General features: G+C 29.7%; 1 protein-coding gene and 1 long non-coding RNA gene across 3 annotated transcripts in view; one reads left to right on the top strand and one right to left on the bottom strand.

Annotated features, from left to right (window-relative positions):
- LOC145313027 (uncharacterized) overlaps positions 1 to 20279 on the bottom strand; it is a 40235-nt gene extending 19956 nt beyond the window's left edge. For both annotated transcript variants that reach the window (XM_080152262.1, XM_080152263.1), the window contains exons 1-19: positions 20110 to 20279; positions 19214 to 19342; positions 18580 to 18676; positions 18127 to 18204; positions 17705 to 17748; positions 16885 to 16984; positions 16211 to 16285; positions 15601 to 15629; positions 14970 to 15037; positions 14345 to 14419; positions 13889 to 13964; positions 12899 to 12955; positions 12132 to 12252; positions 11672 to 11721; positions 11162 to 11271; positions 10626 to 10696; positions 9887 to 10026; positions 7666 to 7769; positions 5399 to 5483 (exon numbers count right to left, since the gene is read on the bottom strand). In XM_080152262.1, the coding sequence (XP_080008388.1) occupies positions 5399 to 5483; positions 7666 to 7769; positions 9887 to 10026; positions 10626 to 10696; positions 11162 to 11271; positions 11672 to 11721; positions 12132 to 12252; positions 12899 to 12955; positions 13889 to 13964; positions 14345 to 14419; positions 14970 to 15037; positions 15601 to 15629; positions 16211 to 16285; positions 16885 to 16984; positions 17705 to 17748; positions 18127 to 18204; positions 18580 to 18676; positions 19214 to 19342; positions 20110 to 20201 (1601 nt within the window). In that variant the 5' untranslated portion in view covers positions 20202 to 20279. The remainder of the gene's footprint in view (positions 1 to 5398; positions 5484 to 7665; positions 7770 to 9886; positions 10027 to 10625; positions 10697 to 11161; positions 11272 to 11671; positions 11722 to 12131; positions 12253 to 12898; positions 12956 to 13888; positions 13965 to 14344; positions 14420 to 14969; positions 15038 to 15600; positions 15630 to 16210; positions 16286 to 16884; positions 16985 to 17704; positions 17749 to 18126; positions 18205 to 18579; positions 18677 to 19213; positions 19343 to 20109) is intronic.
- Positions 1835 to 3731, top strand: LOC145313028 (uncharacterized). Its single transcript, XR_013877200.1, has 3 exons — positions 1835 to 2006; positions 2105 to 3541; positions 3617 to 3731. It is a non-coding gene; the product is annotated as an uncharacterized LOC145313028 (long non-coding RNA).
- Positions 20280 to 20634: the final 355 nt, after the last annotated feature.

Below are 20634 nucleotides of genomic sequence, written 5' to 3'. Positions count from 1 at the left end.
TCACTTCACATAAATTCATTTCACATAAAACATTTGACATAAAGTATCATTTGACATAAACTCATTTGACATAAAGGTATATTTGACATAAAAACGTTTTACATAAACTCATTTGGCATAAAGATACATTTCATATAAAGGTATACTTGACATAAAGGTACATTTGACATAAAGGTACATTTCACATAAAGGTACACTTGACATAAAGGTACATTTCACATAAAGGTACCCCAAGCATGGCAACCGGTGAACAGAATCTCAGTTCTGCACCACAAGCCTCGCACGACTGAAGTTCCCATGTCTATACAGTCATATTTATATGAAAATATTTTTAGAAGATTTTTGAATTTTTTTTGAAGATTTTCTTTTAATAATAAATAAAAATTTCTAAAATCTTTAAAAAAAATGGAAAATCTTCAAAAAAAAAATTCAAAAATCTTCTAAAAATATTTTCATATAAATATGACTGTATAGACATGGGAACTTCAGTCTTGCGAGGCTTGTGGTGCAGAACTGAGATTCTGTTCACCGGTTGCCATGCTCGGGGAAAAAAATGACAACCTCGGGTACACTTTGAAATGTATCTTTATGTGAAACGTTTTATGCCAAGTGTACCTTTATGTCAAATGTACCTTTATGCCAAGTGTACCTTTATGTCAAACGTACCTTTATGTCAAATGTACCTTTATGTCAAATGTACCTTTATATCGTATGTACCTTTATGTGAAACGTTTTTATGTGAAGTGTACCTTTATGGCAAATGTACCTTTATGGCAAATGTTTTTATGTCAAATGTACCTTTATGTGAAGTGATTTTATGTCAAATGTTTTATGTGAAATGAATTTATGTTAAATGATATTATGTCAAATATTACTGATCCCTAATTGTAATCTACAGAAGGGGTAATTTTGTGTATCATCACTGGGGATCTGTAGTAATTTATTGGCCATTGTCTTATCACTTTAGATACCTGACAAGTTACACAGAATGATTGCAACCCAATGATAGCCATTTTAAAAGTGAAGCTTTTCTATAATAAGGTTCGGTCCGTCCGTCCATGCGTCTAAAACGGGTAGCCTTTTTCGTTAATTTAGGCATGTTAGAATTATTCTTTCCATTTCAAACTTTGCATGACGGTTCCTGTAGTAGTTAGGTACGATTTAGAAACATAGCAACTCTATAATCGTTACCAGAATGTCCGTACGTCCATTTTAAACATGTTGAATTTATTTTTTTTTATATCAATTTTTTAGGTGATATAATTATCCGATTGATTTTATTTTTGGAATACTGATTGTTATAAGCGAAGCATCTCAATAATCAAGTCCTAAAAATGTAAAATCCTGTATTTAAGCAGTTTTTCAACAAAATTACTTACAATTTGTTTCGATTTTATTCATCTATATTCTGATTATTCAGTTTGATACTCTACAAATGTTAATGTTCGTTTGTCCTACCGTTTCATAGCTTTGCTTTTATGGATTTTGTCATCCTTGTTAACCATAAAATATTTCAGTTTTGATGATGATATTTCCACTCCTTACAAATTTTGTTGAAGTAATAACATGTTCAAAGAAAAGATGGATTGTCAAAGAATATTTAACAGCAATTTTTAATCAGGCACATTTAATCAAATTTTTATAATAATAAATGCAAATTAAATGAGAATAAAAAACAATAACATTGTGTTGCATTGCATAAAATTTGATTTGTTTTCTTGTGACATAACACCTTTGTTAGCTCATGCCTTTGGCACCTTGCAGCCAACAAAACTGAAATTAATCTTCTTACCTAGTATGATAATCCAGAGCATATATTCCTGTTGTATTGATAATGCAATATCATTGTAAATTCTAAGCTGGTTTTCTATTGAGACTTTATAAGTACTTTTTATTTACCCTCATTTGATTATGAATAATTTGATAAGTTTTGCATTCCCTACCTGGGTTATCTAGTATTAGATAATCAAGATCCTGCCCTCAAAGAAAAACTTTGGAAGCTAAAGGTTTTTTTCATTTCTATTATTATATAAAAAAAAAAGTATTTTGGTACTATACAAATGTGTTATTATATGAATTTAATAATAATTCTATTTTATTTTAGATTTCAGAACTAATCTGGGAATCATATCATCAACTCATTATCCAATTGAATGTATTATTTACTATGGACAACATAAGAACAATTTCAATGGACTATTTTATTCAAATTTTAAGTATAAGTGTATGTGTGCTATCTTTAGCAACTGGTCTATCTACCTATAATTTAAGAAACATTTTGGGCTGTGATCCTACATTTTCAGATCTTTTCAGGTTTATGCTTAGTGAACAATTCTGTTTTGTTCCTATGGTCTTTTTTCATGAAAGACTATTTCTAATTTTCATTAGATGTTCACTTTTAAACAAATATATTTTTTATATTGGTATATCAATTTATTTGTTTTTAATCATATTTCTCCCAAAACTATTGAACATAACTTTCAAATTTCCAATAAAGTTTGAATCTCACATGCTAATATGTTTTCCAAATTTTATTTCTTCCTGCTATATAAAATGTAATAAAATATCTGAATATCAATCTTACAGGCAAATCCAATTAATAAATTCTTTAATTTTGTCAGCATTTGCCATTTGTTTAAATCAGCGTACGACTCTTTTGCCAAAGCTTATGATGATTTGTACTGAGCAAAAGGATCTTGAGTTAATGTTTCAAGGAAAATATGTCATTAATGCAGTGTTAGGTTTTTCCTCTTTACTTTTTATTGTAGAAATAATATGTATAGAATTAGGTTTTTCATTTTTAGATTTTGCTTTTAAGAAAGCTTGTGAAGAAAGTTCATCTTCAGTTTTAAGTGAAGTTAATGTGGCATCAAGAAAAGATGCTAAACACTTGTGTACCCTTGATATTAAATCAATTAAAAGATCCAAAAAAGACAAATTCTAAATATTTTTTCTTATATATTATTTATTTTGTAAAATGTTTCTTATTATATTAGCTCTTGTACAATACCTTAAATACCTTAAGTATCACAGAAGTATTAATGTATGCTCAGTTCACAAATAACTTTTAAAGATCGACCAATTTTTTCTGTAGGTCAACCTAAACAAGTACAACCCAAAAATACCTTTATAACCTAAAGCTTCTATAGGTCGACCTAAAATATCCAGAGGTTGACCTTTGTTTTTTTTTAACTGGGCTATAAATTATACAAATTAAAAGTAAATGTATAAAAATTTACATTTTCTGAATGGACTGAATCTAGATAATTTTTATCTAATGGTCAATTAATAGCTTTATTATTATAGTATCATTAAATTTGATATTAAATTTACATTCTTTTTTTCAGAAATAAAATGGAACATGTTTTATATCTAGTGAAAGGATTTTTAAACATTTTATTGCCTGTTGTAGACCTTGGAACTGATATCAATTTTACTGTGGAAATGTATCTCAAAAATGACAATTTTTCATCAGTTAAATTGTTCAAAGATTGTTATGGTGCAAAATATAATAGCATTGGGTGTCTTTTTTTGTTATCAGGTACAAAAAAATTTGTGATAGGTAAAATTTGCTTTTTAAAAAATCATAAGATAATAATGTGTTGAAAAATTTCAGTCATAATGATGCTTCTTCCACTGCTTACAAATTTGATGCAAGTCATAACAAGTGCAGAGAAAAGATGGATTCTGAAAGAATATCTTGTAGCAATTCTTAATCAGGGAATATAATCAAATTGTTGAGTATTGATTAATGATACAACTAATCATTTTTTAACTGACCAACTTTTCTACAAAATTTATTTTCTAATTATGATTTCAACATTCATGATAATAATTTGATTATATTATTTGCATTAGATTTATATCCCATACCTGGGTTATCTCATCTTAAGAAATAATCATAATGTTAAACTTACGGAAAAACTTTGGAAACTTAAGGTAAAACTCATTTAAATAAGATTTGCTAATGTCAACAAAAGTTTTAGAATTTTAAATGTCCCAATTTATTTTTGATAATAAAAACAAATATTATAATGATGATTTTATTTATGATGCCAAGTATTTAGATATCTGAACTGATATGGGAATCCTATCATCAAGGAATCATTCAATGTTTAGTATTTTTTGAATTAAAAAAGACAGAAACAATGCCTTTGAACATTTTCTCCCCAATTTTCAGCATAACAGTGACAGTATTTTCAATAATGATAGGGGTTTCCACTTTTAACCTAAGAAATATATTGGGTCATGATCCTACATTTTTAGAACTTTCAAATTTTATACTTGTAGAACAATTTAGTTATTATTCCATGTTCTATTTTCATTACAGATTATTTAACATTTTCTTGCGCTGTTCATTTTTGGATTGTGATTTGTTTTATGTTGGTATCTCAATGTACTTAATTTTAACTGTTTTTTTTCCAAAAGTAATAAATTCAGTTTTGAAATGGGGAAAATTTTCAATTAAATTTGAATCTCATATGCTTGTATGTTTTCCAATTCTAATTTCTTCCTATTATAAAAATTGTAATAGTATAACTGAATTTCATTATTACAGAAAAATACAATTGATACATTCACTTTTTATGTCATTTAGTGCTATACTCTTATTCAAAATGAGGGAATATATATTTCCAAAGTTTAATACACAATGCAATCATTATTTTAAGGAAATGTTAAGTGTACATTATTGTATTTACACAATATTAGGAATTTCATCTTTAATTTTCATTATAGAAATAGTATATATACACTCTGGCACTTCATTTCTAGACTTTGCATTTAAGAAAGCATGTAAAGAGAGTTCTGCTTCAGATTTAAGTGAAGTTAATATGTTTAACACTTGGCATCAAGACAGTAAGAGAAAAGATTCAAAACACTTGTGTACACTTGACATTAAAAACATAAAAAAATATAGAAGAAACAGAAGATACTCTTTCTAAACTTTTTAATTTCTCCACTTCCTTAAAAAAAACTTCTTTCTTTAATTTAAAACAAAACTCTAAGTGCTTATGAGGGGGGGGGGGAGACCTCCCAACCCCAACCCCCTCCAAAAAAATTTGTTTTAAAGAATGTAAATTGTAATTTTCAGTAAAATTTATTACAGTGTAGAGTGTGTAGCCAAAGAGTAACTTAAATTATGTAATCTGAATGCTTTGTTATCTATTCATTTTTCTATTTATTTATTTATTATCTGTTTGAATAAATTTGTGAAAATAGTTGTTGATTAGTTGATTATGTTTTTAATTTGGAAATTATGTATATTTTATTTCTTTTTAGTGTTCATATAAAAATCATAATATAAGAAGAATAATATAAGAATAAAAGAAGCACTGCCCTTTACCCTTATTTTAAAGTCTAATCAACAAAAGCATCTAAAATATCAATGAAATCTTACTTGGAAACTAAATAATCCATTCCAGAGGCTACAGAATAGGACCAAGTTAATAGCAGGTTCCAATTAAACTCTGTTTCTAAATATCCTGAAATATAATAAATTTATTTAAGGTTAAAGTGATCGCGAATTTAATTTTTCAAAATGCATTTTCGTTTACCTTTTTTTATATTTTAAGTAATTTTCAAAGAATTATGCCTTAAAAGTTCAGTTAAGTTAGAAAAAAATCAGTTTAAAATGCGGAGAGTATTTCCACATGAAAATAATGTTAAAATCTGAGCATCAATTAAACTAAAAGAAAATAAGTTATTTCTTCGCTTGCAGATAAAAACAAAAAAATTGATACTTAGAAAATATTTTTGTAATATATCTCTATTAATATTTATCTTTGAACTTTCTCTAAAATGTAATGAAAAAGTTTGGTTTATTTTATAAAATCATTAACCAAATACCGCTTTGTTTATGCAGGTATAGTGACAAAAGAAAAATTGTTTAAATCTGTAGAAAGCATGATATTTAAGAATTAAAATGTTTAAATAGAATAAACAAATATCATTTGCTGTACATATTCAGCAAAAAATATAGCAGTCTTTCTATAGTATTTACATAAAAAAAAGCATTTTATCATCGTAAAATAATCTCGTAATGTGTCGAATTTAATTAAATATCTGTCATTATACACACACACACACACACACACTCATTGTGGTACAAATGGTACCAACGGATTTTGTTAAGTTGAAGTATAGAAACCAAACATTACTGAATATTGTAAAAGTCGCAGTCCCTTCAGTGTATTTTAAGTTGTAAGTTTGGACCAGTACGGGAAAATTTCAATAGCTATAAAAAGTAAATAATTTTATTCCCATAACTGAAAAAACATGTTATTTTATTTCAATTTTTGTATAGGTTTATTGCTAAGTGACTTGATTTATTACCTCAGGAACCATCTTTACATTGTGTTTAGGATTAAGATAAAAGCCTTGCTTTAATTAATGTACATCCATGAATAACAGATTAATATTAAAAGAATATAATTTGTGTTGTCTCTTTATCTTATTCCATGTTTTGAAGTATTAAACAATCAAGTTCTGTGGAGTCCTATGTATGTTTGTGTGTGTGTGTATTTGATTTAACCTGGCTGTACTTAGAAAATGCTTATAGCAAATTAATTCATGTTTCAAAGATTGTTTCTTTTAAATATCTTTTATAGATTTTAGTTAATTAATCAAATATAATCTAAGCAAGAATTTTACCCTAAAATAAAAAAACCATAATAGCTAAAAACTTTCTCAATCTATAGTAAAATCCCCCAATTATGTGGGGGCCTAATCGTATTTTTAGCTCTGCAGTATGTTGAAGATTTTTTAGCAAGTAGCAAATATTGAGATAGGATGAGGGTGCTATGTTACACAATCGACAACTATAAATCAGCTGACCTTATACCCATATTTGGTAATATCTTTGCGATTATCGGTAAAAATCATTTAATCTCCCCGTAAAAAGAAATTACAAACTTTTTTGGTTAGTTTAATATGTATGTAACAAAAGAATTTATTCTACTCTAAATTTGCAAGTAAACTTCAACAAAAAGATTGTTATTTGTCAATTTTGATAGGTTTTAAGATATGTATAATAAAACTCAAAATACAACGATGTTTTCAAGGGAATAAATTCGTTTTTTTAAAGTTTGATTTATTTTTAAATGGGAAGTATTTAAGACTTAATTCTCAAAATAATACTCTTAAAAAACATGAATCAGTGACATATATCAACTTTTTCCCAGCTTCGTGAACACTTTAATAGCAGGTTCCAATTAAATTCTGTTTCTAAATATCCTACAATATTAAAAAAGTCAAAAGCATGTTTATAGATATCTTAAATAAAAAAGGTATGATTTTTACTAAATGAATGATGTCTGTCTGTCAAGAATATTAACTTTTTAAAATCAAGAAATTAATAAAACGTAAACTATACCCAGGAATAAGGTATAACCATCAAGCGAAATAAATCATATTTACCCTTCATACAACTAACCCATTGATAGCAAGACCTCTGTCTGGTGGAAATCATAACTGTGCATGGCGATGAGTTGCACCTAAATAGTTTGGGCCAAGGCATCCCCCCCTCCTCTAACTACTTATGTCAGACACCTGACAAAGCACCAGTAGCACCCCATTTTAACGTTTTTAGTTATGACGCAGTGTTGGGTTGAGATTCGAGCCTATTACCTTTCCGACAACAATCAGAGGCCCTTCCTTTGTATTTACCTGGTTTATTGCTCAAGGATCCAATAAATTTGTCTTGTTTATCAATGAGAAACTTCTTCAAATTTCCATATGGACAGTATTCAAGTAACAGGAACAACTCATGACTGAAACAAAGATAATTATTTTCATGTCATTCTATTATATAAAGTAGTAAGGATTATTTTGGACTGAAGCTTAAGATCTCAATAAATATTGAACCGATTGGGTTCTCTATTTTAGGTGAGCTTCACATGGGTTGAATTATTTCTTTTAGTAACATTGAAGAGGTTTAATTTTGATGAACGAATTGGCTAATTGGCTATTTTCCTTAAAGTACCTAGTCAAGCACAGAAAAATCCTTTGCTTATTAAGAAAAACTTCAAAATAAACTGGATGGATATGTTATTTTTTGTGTTTGTTTTATACTTTAGATTTAGGCTATGTTATATTGGGTACAGGGTAGTCCCGCAGTATTACCCTTGCAGGGGTTGGGAATTAAGAAAAATTACCCCTAATATATTTTCATTTTATTTTAAAAGTAAGGGGGTCTTATTGCTCGCTTAGCATGTGAGGGAAAGCAATTTAAGGGAAGTTCGGGTCATGGCAAAAATGACAAATTTTAATAAAACGCCAAATAGTTCTATTATAGCCTAATTTAGAATTCAAAAGAATGAAGAAGAAATATTAGATCTAAAATAAGAGACCACTCTTTAAGTGATATATTTTTAATCATTAACAATATATTATTAAATTAATTTGGTTTATGCAATATTAAGCTCATGCAATAATATTTGTTACAAGAAAGGTACCTTCCATAAAAGTGCAAAAGTATATAGTTATTTTTTTGAGTTTTGCAAACCTCTGAACCGATTGAGTTCGCCATTTCAAGAAAGCTCCACATAGGTCAAAGGATGGTTTGGAGCTATTTTCTACATTGCCTCCCATAGAAGCTACTAGTTTTTAACAAATAATGTTCTTTTTCTCAAGAGTTTTTTTTTGAAACTTTTGCCTTATAAATCTCAATAGATTCATTTTTGAAAGAGAACAAGCACGTATTTATATATTAAGAAATAAGTGCTGTAGAGTAGACCCTTAAACAACACTTTTTTTTGGTACATACTGTATATATATTTTTTAATGAAAATGTACTAGTATGAAAATAAATCGATATTATTCATTATGAAATTAGTTGGAAACAAAAAGTTTTTGTGAATATTTGATTTGATCAAATATATTAACTCATATTACTTCTGATAAAAATCAGAGAAAAAAGACAAATATAAATAATTCACTGCGCCACTAGCATCTAAGGGAAGGGGCCAGTAAAACAGCCCAAACCATCCCAAGAATTTAATTAAACAATTTGGGGACATGTGTAAAGCTTCTGCAAAATAAAGAACTTAAAAGGCTCAGTAGTTGAAGAAAAGGTAAACTACTATTTTGCTCATAAGTAGCATAGATACCAAATGCAAACAATAAACCGATTGTAGTTGTTTGTTGTGAGGAGGTTTGTTTGTGAATGTGTGTACTGTACTGCACATAGAGAAACTGTAGACTTTGTAGAGGCTGTATTTGTTTGCGTTGCAATTTTAATGATGCACATACAGTCTTAACATAATTAAAGAGTGGTTTCGATACAACACTGTTACTTTTTTAAATGCAAAAAGTGTTTTTTTCTAATTTACATTCTTAAACGTTTTTGTTTTAAAAATTGATTTTTAGAATCAACCTCCTCCACAAGATAAAATCAGTATTTATTTTCAACTCAACAATTGACAAAAAACTGTAGTTTATACAGTTAAAATGCGTTTTAGTTTTAATTTAAAATAACATTGCTTAGATGATGAAATTCACAAATATTTACTTAACAAAAGCTTTATTTAAGTCGAATGAACAATTTTCAGTAAAACGTGGAAGCGTAGGTAGTTGTGAAAACTTGTTGAAATCGAATTTCAAAAGCATCCTTTAGCAATTTAGGAATATCATTTTTATAAACCTTTGTCTTCAAGCCTTAATAGCAACTTATTAAAAGCAGAGACAAATAACATTGGACCATTAACGCATTAAGCATTAGAAATAATATTTTATTGATACAAACCTTTTTTTTGCCTTGAAGCTCAAATTGATAAAGGCAATTATTTGCATCTGAAAACGGCTGCTAGGCTGACAAATATGTTATCTAAGCCTAGGTGGCTTAAAATCTATATGTCACACGTTTGGCAAATCAGCAGTATGTACTTACTTGTCAATATTCTCCGTGTAGGCAGCCACCAGGTTGACCAGACAGTAGTGGGTGTCCAGGTAGCTCAGGATCTTCAGTTCGTCCACAATTGTCAGCCACTGGTTTCGGTCCAGGATGTTCTTCACCTCTTTGGCTGCGACCTACGAAGATACAACCATTAATCAGGGATCAAGGATAAGGTAATGGCCGATAAATTCCCCAATGATTATATACAAAATTAATCCTTCAGAAGATTACAATTACGTTTGGACACTCAACTTAATGAACCAACCTATGAAAATTTAATATTAGTTCCCAAAGTTACAATTAAGAGAACGTTATTATAAAACTTTGGGGACTAGTGTAATGAAATGTCCATTGTCCCCAACCTACTTGAGTATTAGTACGTCTTTAAAAGTGACTGTAACTTTATTGATTTTTAACAGAATTTTACAAGAACTATGCCTTACATAAGCAGCAAAGTAAATAATATTCAGTATTATTTTTGATAAAACAAATGTTGGAGGATTGTAGAAAATATAATATTTACCCCAAAACTTTATTTATGATTAAGTTTAAAAAAAAACATTTAAGTGTGCAAATAGGGATATCATATAAATCTTAAGGCATATTCATTAAATGTAATGTTTATAAAAAAATTGGTCAGGGAAAAACATATTATAGTATATCTCATTGTTTAGAGCTTTAGTGAACTGCGTAGAAACTGTATTATAAAATATCTTTAATTCTTTAAGATTACCATAATAGTATCATTTGAGCCTCTTATTCCTTTAGCTCTTGCTTTATACACAGTTCCATATTCTCCTTCACCTTAATAATACAACATCAAAAAGTTAATAAAAATCGAAGAGCCGAAGGACAATCTTAAACATTTTGTATTTTAACTTGTTTAATAACAAATTTTTTGTGTGATAAATTATCCGATTGATTTGATTTTTGAAATAGTGATTTCTATGACAACAAAGTACAATGCTATAAGCGAAGCAACTCTATAATCAAGTCTTAAAAATGTAAGTCTGTAATTTATAAATTTCCCGTTTTTCAACAGATTTACTTACAATTTTGCTATATACATTTATATTCTGATTATTCAGTTTTAACACTCTAGAAGCGGTAATGTTCGTTTGTCCTACCGTTTCAGAGCTTCGCTTTTATGAATGTTGTCATCCTTGTCTTTTACATAAATCATACAGTATTTTTTTGACACATTTCTCATTCATAACATTCATATAAGTTTTAAAAGCTAGCATTAAACAAGAAAACAAAATTAATTACCTATGATATACTGTAGTTTAAAAGATGTTCTTGGTATGTCAAATTTTTCGTTGTCATAATCCAGGGCTCGAACCTGGCTGTTAACGTTCATATCATCGTTGATGGTCACACTAGAATAGTTATTTATCGCATTGTATTATAAACAGCTTTCCACGGATATTAAAATGAAAAATTATAAGATTAAAACCAGTTTTATTATTTTTCATTTTTATATTACTGGAAAGTTTTCTGGTAATACGATACTACGATTTTTCAGTATAGTTGAAAACCGGTTCTAATCCAGCAGATATAAATCGGTCACGAAGATATACTGTAAAAAAAAATATTAAGAAGAATTATACAAGGGAAAGGGATGAGTCATCTGAATCGCCCCAAATTTTGCATATTACATTATTTTTTATCTGCACTTAGTGGAAAAGCACAATTTAATTCTCCAAATAAAAAATCTATTAAAGTTATGATAGTACAAAATGATATGCTATTTCTAATATTTAAAAAAGTAAAATGTACCTTGATGATTTACAAAGGAGTCGTCTGTAATCACTTTGTCCAGAGTTATCCTAGGAAAAAAATATGGAAACCTTTTGTAAATTGACCAGAGAGTTTTTAATGTATAATGCCCCTAGAGGCCACACAGTGGGGGAGTGGGTAAGTCGACCTTTCACTTTTCATATTAGTTTTTTTTTTGGGGTGGGGGGTGCGATTTATAATGGAAGGATGAAGGTACCCTCGCATGAAATAGTTATATACCTCTCCTGGATCTATAAAAAGGTTCAATATACAGGAGCACCATATCGGTCTAGTGGTTTGAGAGATCTTAAGCAAAAGATACACACAGACAGACAAACATTCAGTTACTTTCATAAAGGATATAGGAAATTTATAGAAGCTTTAACACACCTTAGAATGATCCACTGAAAAAAAAAACATTTATTTCACTTTACATCTTACCGTATACAAAATGACTTACTGATATTTCTGATGTTTTACAAGAGGTGGAACCCATAACTGACAGGTATTGGACTGTTCCAGCTCCACCAGAGCTACTTCTGGTGTGTACAGGTAGGTAGTCCTCATTAGCAGGGCTTCCTATTGCCATCACATTAAATTTGCTCATCAAAATATCTGTAGATTTTTTTCAAATGGTTTTACGGATTTTTATTCATTAATTATAAGGATGTTAAATCTTTTAAAAGAAAGAAATATTAAATGGAATATGCAATACCCAGGGAGGAAGGGGGGCCTTGGACTGTTCAATTACCCTTATTACCCGCTTTCTTAAATTTTTGGGTACTTATATTAAGCTTCGACTGCTAAAGTTCATTAAGTTCAGTGTCCAAATGTTTCAACTAACAGTTTTATTTTAATCTAACATGAGGGGTATTTTTGTTTATTATCATTTGGGATGTACGCCAATCCATTGCCTTATCCTTAAAAATCCCTGATAATATTTTATTTTTGTCGCCATGTTACTCTTTATTTTAAGTCCTACCTTTCATTATTTCTGTAATTTAAAAAAATAGATGCTGTGAGTATTGGTGCAAAAAATATGACGTAACAAAAAAAATTAGCCAATGAGAGTCCACTATAAATTTTACCATTGGTCAATAACGGCCTCTCATTGGCTAATTTTTTTTGTTACGTCATATTTTTTGCACCAATACTCACAGCATCAAAAAATATGATCATATTACATTTTTAAAGCAAATGGCAAAGATATAATGTGATTTATTTCCTGTACAAGAGTGAAGGCTGATGCAACTAGAATTTTTGTCACGAATAAAGGTTTGAGACCTAGCAAAAATATACAATTGAATAAAATTTTACATTGCTAATAAGGATAGAACAGTGGATGATTATTAATCTTACTAAAATACAGATTTGCAAAATTCATCAATTATTAGATTAGAAATGTTGGAGTGAGAAAGAGATGTAGATCAATTCATTGTAGTGATCATCTTTATCATTTACTAGCGGCTTCGCCCCTAGCCTCTAGAGTCTTTGCCCCAAGAGGCTTAATCAACCTCAAATTTTTGTGTTATATAGATTTAAAAAGAAAAATAGGTTCTGGGATGGTTTTATGCTATTTCATTTTTAGATTTAAGCCCTATATATAGTTTAGGCTATTTTTCTGCCCCCTTCTTACCCTAAAAAGTAGCTAGATGCTAGGGGCGCAGCCGCTAGTTTATTTATATTGAGTTATACATAGAGGAAGGGAGAGGTTAATACCAGATATATTTTTATTCTTATCAGACCTTTTAATCTTTCAAAGGCAGAGTTCACAAATTACAATTAATTAATTATATTTATTCGTCTATATCTCTATTAAGATTTAGATTGATACAATCTCTAATACAAGCTTAATTCACTAATAAAAAAAGCTATGTGAAATACAATCAAAAAAAAAAAAAGATTACACTAATAAATTATGGAGATGATATCACTCATAATTATGAAATAATACATCTAAATTTTTGGAAGATTTTTTTTTCAAAACTAAAGAACAAAAATGTTCAAAAACGTTTTCTTATTTGCTGGTCCAACAACTCTGGGGACTTATCAATTTTTGATTGGTTGGTTTATTAAGTTGAGAGTCCAAACTTTTCAACCACTAATCGAAATCTACAGAAGGGGTAATTTTGTGTATCATCATTGGGGATGTACATCAATATATCGGCCATCGTCCTGTGTAAAGGTTGTAAAACTATAATTCATAAAAATTATAACCTGCTTGTTCTGCCAATTTTAATAACCTTTCTTTTCCAACTCATTAGACAGCAAAACAAGATTATTATTATTACAACTGAAAAAAAATATACATTAATTATAAGAAATTTGTTTTAAATTAACATAAACACTAAATCAAAAATAAAAATTTATGTAAATACCTTTTTTTTCTCTAAATCTAGTCTCTAATAAATTTTGCAATACACAACAATAACCAACATAGCAAATAAACAAAGTAGATTTTGTTATAAAAAATGGCAGAACTCGGCAGCTGCGCCCCAGCCGCACATAAGCCTCAAATATCAACCCGTTTGTGTGAATAAAAAAATTCCGTAAAGATTGTCTGTTTAAGAGCAGGTTAAGACATCCAACTGAATTTTAAAGTTATAATAAGACGATTTCACTGAGGCTTACTGGCGGATGACGCGCGGCTGCCGAGCCCTGAAAAATGCTTACCAGTTGCAACTACTCCGATGATAGTATAAGTAGCATGATAAGTATCATCATTATAGATTATAACCACGTTGCTTCCTAAATAAAAAGTATGTTTAAAAGTTATAGTGAAGATGTAGGTTAAATAATAAAGGTATCTATGCAAATAATTCAGCAGTACTTCTGTTAAAATACTAAAGATGGTTGCTTAAAACATCAAGCATCGGTAAATCGGCTATAGTAGAGAAAAGTGTTTTAAAATAATAGGAGGGTTACAAAATAAGATTTCATCCCAGTATGGAGATTTTCAATATGATTTTTACAAATATAACTTTGGTGATTTAACTAACATAGCCGATTCTGCGATATTTGTTTATCATTTTAAAATATATGTAATTGCTTGACTCTAGGGATTTAAGGGATAAGACAATGGCCAATAAATTAATGCACATCCCAAATGATGCTCTACAAAATGACCCCTTCTGTAGATTCTAATAAGTGGTTGAAACGTTTGGACACTCGACCTAATGAACCAACCAATAAAAATTCCCCAAAGTTTAGAGTCCAACGAAAAGGAAAAAGTTAATATGAAACTTTGGGGACTAGTGTAATAAACAGCCCAATGTCCCCTCCCTCCCTGGCAACTAACCTGAAATAGTCGTGTAAATGTGTTCTTCACAGGTTTCTTTTCTGAAACGCCCCGTACTCCACTCCAGACTAAATATAGAATATACGTGGATATTATGACAGGAGAAAATTTTATTGGCCAGTTCATTCATCTAAAGGAATGAGGAAAAGGAGTTGGATGAGAGGGGGGGGGGTTGTTTTAGCCAGCTTTTGGTTTCACTTTGTTAGAGTGCATGATAACCTGGTGTAAGATCTAAGTAATCATAAATCCATTATTAGACTATTAATCAATTTAGTTCTTGAAAACAAGGAAAATTATGTCCAAACTTAGTGTAGCATAAACTATGTATAATCATTTAAAACAAGAAAAGACAATTGGCGGAAAATTAGGAACATTAATAAATTATAAAAGGTCATTGATGAGTTTGATGCAAGCTTTTTTGGTAAGTGAATTAAGAAGCTAGAAAACAAGAATGACAACATCCATAAAACGAAACTTAATAAATCAGTCAGACAAGTCGGGGGAACGAACATAAACAATTATAGAATAACAACTCAGTTCAATTAACCATTCCAACAATTTAAAAATAAATACACAGAAAGAATAATAATCAAAATTTCCTACGCTAATAGATAATAAACAAGTGACTTACCTCAATTTTAAAACAACTGTTTCATTTTCCTAAAAAAATAATTGGATCTGGTAAAGTTCACAGTAAAATAAGCCTTGTATCAATTACCTTAAAAAACCATAAACGGTTCATAGTTTTTTTTATTGTTGTTGAGAAAATCGATCCCAGGAACATTTGACCGTAAACTGTACCAGATCCAAATATCATAAAGAGCATAATATTAGATTGCAATAATTTTCATTGTTACTATTTTGTTTGAAATAAACTATAATTACCTCCAACTTTTAGTCTTTTTGATATTAAGTAATTCATACAATTCAATTGCCCACAAAAGCAGCTATTTTCACGATTTATACTTTTTCTCTAATTGCAACCATGATTATTACTTTGGTTTGCCTATTGCCTATAAAAAAAATGGACATAGAATATGGAGATATATTGACAGGTAAATTTGCGTTGCTAATATGACCCTCAATCATAGGTCAGGTTGTTCTTCCAGTAGAAGTGGAGGCGAAGGTGTAAAGGGGGTGGATAAGAGGTATCGTTATTTTAGCCAGTTGCAAGCATCACTTTATTACAGTACATGAAAATCTGGTGTAACATCCAAGTAATAATATATCGAATAACTTACCTTATACTGAATAGGACAATTTGGTTCTTGATAACGCAAGCCTGGTTCTTTCTTACCCTCGCATTTTATCCAGGACTAAATAAATGATATACTCAACCAAATACTTCTCATTAGAATAAGATATTTGACTAAATTATATTTACACTAGCGAATACCCCCCCCCCCCCCCCTCCCCTCCTAGTGGCCTCTAAGGGCATTGGTTGTGATGGCCATTTTTTGTATAGGGTCGATTATAATTAAGAGGGTTGTGGTACATTCCCTCAAAATAGCTATAAACCTTCCCAGAAACAAAATGGTACCTTGTAAGGAGAACCATATCGGTTCAATGGTTGGCGAGATCCTTCGTTACTCACACACACACACACACACACACAAACAGAAATAGATCCAGTTACTTTTATATCATAGGGTTGATTTTAATTTCTTTAATTTACAGTAAACATAATTAATTGTAATAATCTTAAGCAAATTAGTTGATACAAATGAAAACAGAATCCATTCTTGGATTTATTTCTAAAATATTTTATGACAAAACATAAGTTTAGAATGTATAAAACGAGGCTCCTAGAACAAAAATTTACAATACCTTGCATAAATATTACCTATTTAAAATTCATGTAAAGAATTAAAAATATTTTAACCTTCACCGCTGAGATAAGCGTGTCATTACTTACCTCATTTGAACTTTGATAAACATGGAAGTCAATAGTAGGCCGTTTTTTATAACAATTTCTTGCAGATTTCTTCTTGTCCACCAGCTCATTTATCAATTCACTAAAGAATAGTTAATTATCGCATCGTTGTATTATAGACAGACATTCCGCGTATATGAAAATGAAAAATGATAAGATAAAAAACTAATTTTGATAACCCAACGGGCGAAGGCCCGAACTAACAAAACTGGTATTAATTTTAGGATTTTTATTTTGATATTCGCAGAACATTGTCTGTAATATGATGCTATGCATGATTTTTTAGTATGGCTGGAGCACTGGTTCTAATCCAGCGGATATTAATCAGTTTTGAAGCCTTACAGGAAAAAAAAAATTATACAGTATTTTATTTCAGGAGTTTATAAATGTGTTGAGTAAAACATAAATTAGAACGTTGTCTGTCCGTCTGTTTGTCGTGAAGATTAAGATCTTGGTAACCTCTGCACCGGTTGGGCTCTACTCTTCAGGGAAATTGGTCCTGTGGTGATTTTCTTAGGGGTGGGACACTTCCCGTCACTTCTTTGGGCGAAGCTCTTAGAGGCTAGGGGCAAGTGCGCACTAGTTTTAGGATATTTTTTATAAATCAGACCCATTTTTCAAGAATTGATAAACAATAAGCATATTCATATTTTTTACTAGTTAATTTTTACTTCCCAATAACTGTAAAATGTTTTTTTATGTGTTTTTGTCTTCTTCTAATATTCATTAAAAGGTATGGATCTCTCAATATGAAAAGGGTAGGTACTCAATTTCTGATACTTTTTAAATGCACAATGTTTACCTGATATTACACGTCAGTGTTTCATTAGCTGTACAATTTGATTTCTAAATTAAAATGCAAAAGATTTATTTATAAATCCTTTTATAAATATTTAAATAATGATTTATTTTTAAAACCTTTGTTTTATTTCTCTATAAAATTATTAGGTGTCAGTCATAGAAATTGAATATCAAAAAATATTAGAATTAGTTGTAGAATCCAGACAACTACCTGCTCAAGTGACAGATACCCTTTACGTCTGCTAGCAAATTGCTTTTTGCTATTTTGTAGGGGCTGTGTTTATATTTACAACGCTATTAGCTGATTTCAAAGACCTAATACAAAATCGGGACAAGATCCCTTCCCTGTGGGGAGAGTTTGATACAGCGCATGCCCCCTCTATGCTTTTGCTTTAATATCAAAATCATCTATAAAAAACTTACATGGTCAACAAACAATTTCATCTGAACTTGACAGGATGGTTTATCTTGGTCCTTCAAACTACAGGAGGCATTTTTACTAACATTGTGTAATTCTTATGATTTATATTTTTAAAATCATAATCAAAGTGGTTGTAAAACATAAAAATTGTAATCAAAAATCTTAAAAATGAAAGGCCTATGTATCATTTTGAGGCAATATATCCTAATACCTAAATTTTTCAACTAACAAACAGCTTATACCAACACCGAAATTAATTCGAAAAAAAATCACGATTGTCGTTGGGGGTCTCATATAGAAAATTGGCGACCTTTTTATCTGCCCACCAAATATAATTTTAGATTTATTTTGCTTGTTGGTTATACCTTATTTCTGGCTTGAAAAACTTACAACAATAAGTTTCTAATTAATTTTCATATAGAAATATAGAAAAATTAAGTTGAAGAATTATCCCTGCTCCAAATATTTGTATAGTTAGCTTGCCAGGCTACCACTGAGTTATTAGTTGATGTCGTTTCTTTCTCGGATTCAAGTTCCGGAGTTAAAATTAAACTAAAAATAACAAAACAAACCAAAGGGAAAGGTAGGTTGCGGGTAAAATTCGTAAAGGTTGTGTGTTTCAAGTTAAAAACTGTAGTAGAACGATAAAAATTTATGTTAACTTTTTAAAAAAAATTGTTGTCTTTAGTTCTTTTCAATAAGAAATACACATATTTAGTGAATATTATCGTTCTACTACTATTTTTAAGCCTTAAAACACACACTTTTACGGATTTTACCCGCAACCTTCTTTTCCCTTTTTGTTGTAAGAAAAATACTTTTCATAAATTTAAAATATAAATCAAATGAGTTTTAATGTCAAATTACAAAATCTTTTTAAAGTAGTGTGCTGTAGACTGAAGCAAAGCTTTTGACAATTGCATTGTGGTAGATTTTGAAATTTTGGACTGATTCTCTGACAATGTTAATAAAAAAGTTGTAAATTGTTATTTTGCTATTTATCTGTTTGAATTTATAAAGAAAAAAACTTTACATAATAGAATTATAGAATAAAAATTCAAAAACACAAACATGTAAAATATATCTTACCTAATGTCCTGATTGTCCAGTGACTGGCAAGAAACTGTGACATCCTGTTGATGAGCCTGCACCAGGTATAGAGTATTGTTTCCTTCTTGGAGTCTGGACACTACGCTACTAACATGCATGCTAACCACACTGAAATAAAGTTTATTTAATGAGTAGATTAGAGGGACGTCTTAGTTTCTTATTTTGACGATAGAATAAGGAGATGTAATTTTATTCTATGAGCGATTTCTCTTGGGAGGGTGCAGATAACCTTCCCGAAAATAGTAATAAACCTTTCCAGGATCTATAAAGGAGAACCATATCCGTCCATCGGTAAGCGAAATCCATCAGTACACACAGACAGACCTTTTATTTCTATCTTAAGGATAATTTTTACAATGTTCTTGTTAAATCACAAAATTGTTAAATATGTCTTAATTTTGCTAAAAGGGAAATACCATTATTAAACCTGAATTAGAATTTTAAATAGATTAATTGCATGGCACTTTTAATATAATAAATCAAAGGGCGAAAAAAAGCAGGACAAGTAAGTTAATCCTATTACATAAAGTCCAAAGGTTTTTTTTCTGAAGCTTAAATTTCAATAACTGATTGAGTTCAACCTTATAGGAAAACTTCAAATAGGTCCAGATTTGGTTTTATGATATTCTAATTTTAGATTTTAACATTAGTATGGTTTTGGGCAATTTTCCTGTCCCCTTCCTCCCCTTTGAATACAGAGCCCCTTAATGTTATGGGCGCAACCGTTAGAGAGTTATAAAGCAGTAAATAATTACCAAGAACCAGAAAAATATCATTTTCAAATTTCCCCATCAACAGATGGAAGGACGGACGGACAAAATGAGTTTAGGAGTAGCTAAATAAGAATGATTAAAAAATAAAATAAAAAATCTTACCTGTCAGAAGGGCACGAGATTTTTGTGAGGTTACTTGCATAACTTTCTTTTATTAGGACAAACATGAACAATCTTAATAGTGTCATATTCATTCTTATCACAATAATGTTTTCACTAGCTATTTTATTCAGTTATACACACTGTAGTTCAACCATTTTTGATGATTGTTATTATCTGAAAAAAAATCAGTGAATAAATTTGGAAAAAAAAATTTAATTTTGTATTGAGAATAAATCTAATATCATACCCAATAGAAGAATTACAACACAATACTTTTTAGTAGCGAAGCTACCTTATAATTCCTTTTCAGTCAGTCAGTCAGTCAGTCCGTATTGATTTAGGAGAAATATGTGCTATTAAAGATAGACACCTGAAATTATAGTTGAAGATTACCATGACATATGCGCATCTTTTCACATACATTGTTTTTTCGGCTAAATTAATGATCGATAATGTTTCAAAAAACATAAACCTTATTTTTAAAGGATGCGAGATTTTCTTTGAGTTTTTGCATATATTCTATTT

The sequence above is a fragment of the Acartia tonsa genome, chromosome 3, assembly GCF_053477335.1.
Source record: "Acartia tonsa isolate MP-2025a chromosome 3, ASM5347733v1, whole genome shotgun sequence".
NCBI classification, from domain to species: Eukaryota; Metazoa; Arthropoda; class Copepoda; order Calanoida; family Acartiidae; genus Acartia; species Acartia tonsa.
The sequence above is the reverse complement of the archived record's forward strand: the minus strand, read 5'-3'. Positions and strand labels throughout refer to the sequence as shown.